The following is a 7,353-nucleotide window of genomic DNA, read 5'->3' on the forward strand; positions in this document are numbered from 1 at the left end:
TGATGACTTGCTTTTGGCGATTCACAATTTTAGTCTAGTTCTTCAACTTTTCAACTGGTTCTCAAAGTTTTTCCTGATTTGATCAGCTATATGGTTTTACGTTTACACGGTAGAGTGTAGTTGTACCAATGTTAAAAAAATGTGTTACTTAGAAAAAAGGGCATATATATATACCACCTTAAAAGGTGACTGCATATCTGCGTTTCGGAAAAAAAAATGCTAATCGCCCATACAGATTTGGATTTGGTGGCAGTCTAGATATCAGTTCTTGCCCAATAGGAGTCTCCACATCGTTCTCACGTTGATAAGGTTGGATCGGTGAGACCACCTACGTATCAGGATTGCTCTACACCATTTTTTTTTTGGAAATACAATTGTTCTACATCATTGATACAACACTCACGTACTCGCTACAAGTATCAAATGTCCAGAGTACATACAACTGTTCTACATGATGGATACAGTACTTGCGTACTCGCTACAGTATAAATCTCCAGACTACCCGTATGGATATTTTCTTGTAAGATAACCTACTATATATTCTCTATTGACGAAGAAATTAAACTGTATTAATAATTCGGCCACCAAGATCCAGTTCAGTTGCTATGCCAATTAAGTTATTATTAATTAATTGCCATACATAAATTTTGCACTGCATATTTTGCATCCTAGTGGTACTCATCGATCACGCGTGAGAATGAATGAACAGAAGACATGAACCTGCTGGTATTAGTTTGTGCAGCTACAAATCAGACAGAAGACATGAACCTTTCATGTCTGATTCGATCCTACAACGATAATTTTCTACTGTAGAACATGTAAATTGTTTCTGGTGAATATTCTAAAAACTTATCAAGAGATAAATTGGCTGGAAAAAACTTTTCCAAAAAGAAAGAAAAAATCGAATTCTCTTTTCATATTTGTCCTTTCACTCGGTCTCATCGGCGGCAAAGTTGAGGTCGATCTTGGGCTTCTTCCCGCTGCCGTCGGCACCGGACGCCTTGGCGAGCGGTGGCACTCTAGCCTCGCACCGGGGGCACAGCGGGTCGGCCTCGACGACGAGCACATACGTGAGGCAGGATGGGCACGCGGCCGCGAGCATGGCCGGGTTCACGGGCGACTCCGTGGTTGCGGCTGCCGGCGGAGAGCGGTTGCGCTTGCCCAGGGAGGAGGACGAAGTGGAGGTGGAGGCAGAGGAGGACGACGAAGTGGCCGGCGAGGGGGCGGACCGCACGGCAGCAGCACGCTCCAGGGCGGAGCGGACCATGTCGAGGGTGCAGACCGCGGCGGAGTTTGTCGTGGTGGTGGCCGCGGCGGACGGGGGAGGCAGGTTGAGGTCCTGGTGGCTGCCTTGGACGGCCTGGTGGCGGTGAGGCGTCAGGAACGTCTTGCCGGACTGCACGAATCCAGAAATTCATGGTAAGCAATCTAAAACTGATCGAGAAATTCAAGGTAAACAATCCAACAACAAAATCTCTGAAATCTAACGAATTATGCTTCTCCAAATTTCGTCACGACGGAATTGAACCACACGCACGCGAATGAATTGAGCACCAAACATGCAAGGGAAACATGTTCGCGTATGAACGAACCCCCATGAGATCGGAAGAACAGAGACGAAGATACGAACAGAACGAGCGAGAAAAGAGGATAACTCACCAGTAGGTCAAGCCGTCTCTCCCAGCCGACGGGCACCTTCACCTCGAGGTCGACGACCTCGTCGTCTCCACCGCTGCCGCCGGCGCTGTCGCCGCCGCAACCGCCAAGCAGGTCCATCGTCACCATCTCCGACTTGGGCCCAGCGACGCCCCTCTTCACCGCCTCCCCGCGCAGCATCCTGGCGATAGAGCTCACCTCCGCCGCCATTCTCTCTGACCCCGGCTTCCCTTTCTCGGCGGTCGTTTGGCGCCTCTGCTCTGCTTCTCTCTTGTCTCTGTGTTTCTCCTGCAGAAATCGATCGGTGGGGTGTTGGGCAGTTCCTGGTGGGGTGCACCTATATATAGCGGGAGGCCGCCGGCACGACCGACACGCGGGGCCCGCGTGTCAGTACCTGGTAGGGCGTAGAGGCTGTGTTTAAGGATCACTATTTATTGATTCCTCCTATTAATTGGCGTCGTTGGGAAATGGTTGGAGAATTATTCAATGGCGATTAATGCTCGAAATTTCAATCCACCCCGATCGAAGAGGCTGGATTTCGAATTTATTTTCACGTTTAATGTATTGCATTTACTCTGCATTCCATGCAATGGGCTGATACTTTGGCAGAAAATAAACCTTTGGTCTGCCGGTGGCGCTCGATTTATGTGCTTTGTTTAATTCCATTTAGTACAGTATATGTTTATTACTGCCGGAGTATTTTGCCGTTTATTGCTCATCTAGAAACAGGTGCAACTACTCCATATATTCATTGCTAGATTGGATATCCATCCATCATATATTCATATATTCATGGCCATTATTTTTAGCTAAAGAATGGAGCAATGCCGCGTGGGATAATGATTTCTGAATAAATGGGAAGATTTCTAAATAAAGGGAATATTAACCTCAAATTAAATCAACAATTTGGAAATAAAATAGTGCGAAATAATCAGCTGATCCTACGGACAATGGAGAATCGATGGGTTCAATATTCTTTCTTTAGCATGTACGCCATCACCCAACAATGCCACTTGATCTGATATCTTATTTCTTCCTCGGCCATTTTTGTAGGTCGTGATCTCTCTTTTCCTATCTTCCTCCGTATTCGTCGAGCCACCTCGGCCTCTTCATGGTTGACGCTTGTACAACCCGCAAATGACATTATTGTTATATCCCTGTCACCAACAACCCTTTTACTCAACACCATTTTTAAATTATTTGTTTATGCACAACCGAGCATTGATGTGTTGAATATTCATTAGTTAGCAAATATAGCATCACCTAAGGATACTTCTTGACCAATATCTCATTTCTTAGCTCGCCATGTTCCACTCATGATCTCTCTTTTACTTTTCACGGTCACCGCTAAATCACCTTAAACCATCCCCATTTTACTCACCACCATTTTTCTAATCATTTGTTTATGCACAATTGAGCATTCATGTGTTGAATATTCATTAGTCTGCAAATATGTCATCATCCAACAACGCCTCTTGACCAATATCTCATTTCTTAGCTCCCTATCTTCGAGTCTTGGTCTCTTTTATTTTTCTCAATCGTCCCTAAGTCACCTCAAACCCTCCAAGTTGACGCTTGTAAAACATGTAGTTGGTTGTATTGTTATATCCCCATTACACAACTGCCATTTTTCTTGTCGTCATCGTCGAATCCATTCCCTACAAACTCAGTCTTCAATCGTTGCCACCCACCACCCTCATCCAAGCATGCATGTTTTTGTTTCATCACCACTATCTCCCATATTCCCTCCATGTCTAGGATACCGGTGAACTCCTCTCGAACCTTATGTAGACCTATTAATAATCGTGCCAACAAGATAAGGTTCTTTTGTCGGTATCGATGTCTTCAATTCAGAACAACGGTTAACTTTACCAGTTAGTATGTAATAAATATTGACATGATACTGGCCTTTCAAACAAGGGGGCGATATTTTTATAAGTATCCTAAATAAAATTGGTAGCATTTTCACAAACAACATGGATACAACTCTCAAAACAAAACATGGATACAAAATAATTTAAAAATATAGGAATATTAGGATAATTTCTAAATATAACGAACATTTATGTCAACGTAAGTCGATAACTTGAAAATGCATAGTGCACATAATCATTTGATCTTATCGACAATAGAGCATCGATGTGTTGAATATCCATTCGTTATAAAGTGTGGCATCACCCAAATGGTGCCAATTGATCAATATATTATGTCTTCCTTTCCCAACTTTCGCTCATGGTCTCTTTTTTTAAAATATTTTTGAGTTATCATTGAGCCACCTCGAACCTACCATGGTTGACGATTGCACATCCTAGAGTTGGCATTTTTTAAATGGTCTGAAGACGTTATTGTATATATGTGTTACCCAGCCACACTTTTACTCATAATCATTGTATAACTATTTTATCATTATGGTTAAATCTAGCGATACTTGTTGGGTCTAGCTTCTCATTATGGCCGGCTTCAGGTCGGCCCAGAGAAAGCCCGATGGTTAAAAATAATGGACAACCACATAACAAATGGAGGAGAAAGGGTGGTCGAGCGAGGTGTGACTTATATGTCACCAAATGTGAGCTTCACCCAAAAAAAAGTGAGCTTCACCCAAACCTGAACCAATGCCTAGTCTGCAATTTGTGGCCCGATCTTGGTTCGACAATGACCCAGCCTACCCAGATAATTTTCGGTCTTGCTTGGGCCGGGCAGCGGCTTGGGCTTCTCATGGACAAGCTTATTTATGGAAAATGGACCATCGTTGCGTTGAATATTCATTAGTTAGAAAATACAACATGAAGCATCTTCATCGACATTTTATTTCTTCCATCGCCATTTTTCACTCTTAAGCTCTCATATTATTATTCTCAATCATCATTGAGTAACCTCGATCCCTCCATGGTGATACTTGCACGACCATATATGTCGCTATTGTTATATCCCCCTTACCCAATTGTCATCTTTCTCACCGCCATTTTCTAATCAATTTCTAAACATGTTCCCGCCAAACCGCTAGCACATCTTATCTTTCCTCGAGATTTTGGGATGTTAGTGAACCCTTCTCCAACCCGTGAACCCTTCTCCAACAATAAGTAGACTTAACAGTATTACATACACTAAATCCAACCACCTATGTTGTTCTGTATGATAACGCACGTTGTCTTTAATTTAGAGCAACCATTAACTTCATTGGTAACTAAGTAATAAGTATTCTAAATGATACTAACATTTTTGAATTGGGATGAGGTCAGGGCTGGTCCTAATATTTTGGGGGCCCGGGGTATAGAACCCAAATCTAGGGCCTATAGGCATCAAAACAATAGCTTGCGTTCGTATATATCAAGTGTTGCCAATGAACTTCTGAAGTACATAAAACTCCTAAAGTACGCACAAAAGAAATACTGATATCAAATAACATAAAAATCATTTTTTAAAATTCTCTTTTCTAACCTAACTAGATGTGAAGTCACTTATGACCGAGGGTGTGAACGTAGTGCATGCCCCTCTCGGCAACTCCGCTTCTCGTTGTTGACGTATGGTAGTCTTCGATTCCAGAAATGGTCGAACGGTGCAGCGCTAAGGTACACTTCTGATAGGTACACTTGCTTCGTCTTCCTCTTCCCTAGAACGACTTAGAGAAGCTCCCGCCTCCTCTAATGGCGTTGCGAAATTAGCTCCTCCTTTGTTGTGTTCTCCTTATCTAAGTTGGATTTGGGGGCCCCTTTGGTTTGGTGGCCCGGGGCTGCCGCCATGCCTCCCCCCTTAGGGCCAGCCCTGGATGAGGTATTCTTATTAGTATCTTTAAAAAATGACTAGTGATACGTCCAAAACGTATCTACTTTCCCGAACACTTTTGCTATTGTTTGGCCTCTAATTTGTGTATTTTGGATGCAACTAACACGGACTAACGCTGTTTTCAGCAGAACCGCTCTGGTGTCTCGTTTTTGTGCAGAAATCCAACTTTCGGGAAAAACCTCGGAATTTATGCAGAAGGCCCTATTTTCCCAGGAAACTAACGGAGCCAGAAGGGCAATTGAAGTGGAGGCCCGAGGGCCCCACACCACCGGGCGGCGCGGCCCAGGGGGGGCCCGCGCGGCCAGGTGGTGTGGCCCCCTCGGCCGGCCTCCGACGCCCTCCTTCGGACTACTTATTCGCCTCGACCTAAAAACGCCAGGAAAAAAGTCGAAGTCGCCAGAAACCCTCCAGAACGCCGCCACATCGCGAAACTCCGTCGCGGGGGCCAGAAGTCTCCGTTCTGGCACTCCGCCGGGACGGGGAATTGGAGGAGATCATCACCGCCATCACCGCCAACGCCTCTCCATCAACCAGCAATGTTTCCCCCATCCATGTGTGAGTAATTCCCCCGCTGTAGGCCGAAGGGGATGGTAGGGATTGGATGAGATTGGTCATGTAATAGCATAAGATTGTTAGGGCATAGTGCCTAGTGTCCGTAGATGGTACTTTTATGATATTGTTGCAACTTGTTATGCTTAATGCTTGTCACTAGGGCCCGAGTGCCATGATCTCAGATCTGAACATGTTATTGATTCATGAAGATATTCGTTGTTTATGATCTTACCCGCAAGTTGTATACACATGTCGCTGTCCGGAACCAATGGCCCCGAAGTGACAGAAATCGGGACAACCGGAGGGAATGGTAGTGATGTGAGGATCACATGTGTTCACGGAGTGTTAATGCTTTGCTCCGGTACTCTATTAAAAGGAGTACCTTAATATCCAAGTAGTTTCCCTTGAGGCCCGGCTGCCACCGGCCGGTAGGACAGAAGATGTTGTGCAAGTTTCTCATTGCGAGCACGTACGACTATAATTGGAACACATGCCTATTGATTTATTAGTACTTGGACACCGTTTTATTATTATCTCGCAAATGCCCTGCTATGATTGTTACATGAGTTTCTCTCATCCATGCAACGCCCGTCATCCGTCCCCGTGCCTACGTATTTTAATCCTGCTGTTTACTAAAATCACTACTGCTGTCTTTGTTACTCGTCTGCTCGTTATTTCACTATCGCTATCGCTATAAAGCCGTTACTATCGATAAACTCTTGCGAGCAAGTCTGTTTCCATGTGCAACTCGAATTGACAACTCCGTTGTTAAGGCTTCCAAGTGTTCTTTGTCTCCCCTTGTGTCGAATCAATAAATTGGGTAATACTTCCCTCGAAGACTCGTTGCGATCCCCTATACTTGTGGGTCATCAAGACTATTTTCTCGGCGCCGTTGCCGGGGAGCATAGCTTTATTTGGAAGTTCACTTGGATTAATATTGTTCGCTGCAAATTCTCCATCATGGGTAAACCTCGCGATACTAAGATCGCCATATTACCATCCACTACAAGAAAAGGTACAATTCCGAGTACTTCCGCTACACTTGATTCACCATCTGTGATTGATAAACTTGTTTCACCGCCACATGCTTCGCATGCGGGTACATCTGCTGAATCTGAACACTCTCATAATACCGATAATATTTCTGCTGTGCTTGATGATAGTGGTTCATTGGGAACTTTTCTAGATGCTTCCATTGCTAGGTCTAGACAAATTGAAAATGCTGAAATTCCTGATGTTACTACACCTGTTAATTCACCTGAACTTGAATATTCTAGTGATGATCTTGATGAAGATTATGTGGAGCTTGATGATGATTTTATTGAAAAATGCCATGCTACTACCGATGCAAGAAAAATTAAA

General features: G+C 44.2%; 1 protein-coding gene across 1 annotated transcript; it reads right to left on the reverse strand.

Moving 5' to 3' along the window:
- Nucleotides 1-698: 698 nt before the first annotated feature.
- LOC124675886 lies at nucleotides 699-1,954 on the reverse strand. Its single transcript, XM_047211954.1, has 2 exons — nucleotides 1,660-1,954; nucleotides 699-1,396 (listed from the first exon to the last, which is right to left on the reverse strand). Exons 1-2 carry the CDS (start codon nucleotides 1,864-1,866, stop codon nucleotides 929-931), a joined length of 675 nt encoding a protein of 224 aa, XP_047067910.1. The 5' UTR covers nucleotides 1,867-1,954; the 3' UTR covers nucleotides 699-928.
- Between the last annotated feature and the right edge of the window lie 5,399 nt (nucleotides 1,955-7,353).

Source organism: Lolium rigidum, chromosome 7 (assembly GCF_022539505.1).
Source record: "Lolium rigidum isolate FL_2022 chromosome 7, APGP_CSIRO_Lrig_0.1, whole genome shotgun sequence".
Classification (NCBI taxonomy): Eukaryota; Viridiplantae; Streptophyta; class Magnoliopsida; order Poales; family Poaceae; genus Lolium; species Lolium rigidum.

What these genes read in the sequence shown, in the direction of transcription:
- LOC124675886 (XM_047211954.1), bottom strand. Translation starts at nt 1,866, where the DNA reads ATGGCGGCGGAGGTGAGCTCTATCGCCAGGATGCTGCGCGGGGAGGCG. An exon ending in AGAGACGGCTTGACCTACTG is followed by an intron (nt 1,397 to 1,659) that starts GTGAGTTATCCT and finishes GGATTCGTGCAG; the next exon opens with TCCGGCAAGACGTTCCTGAC.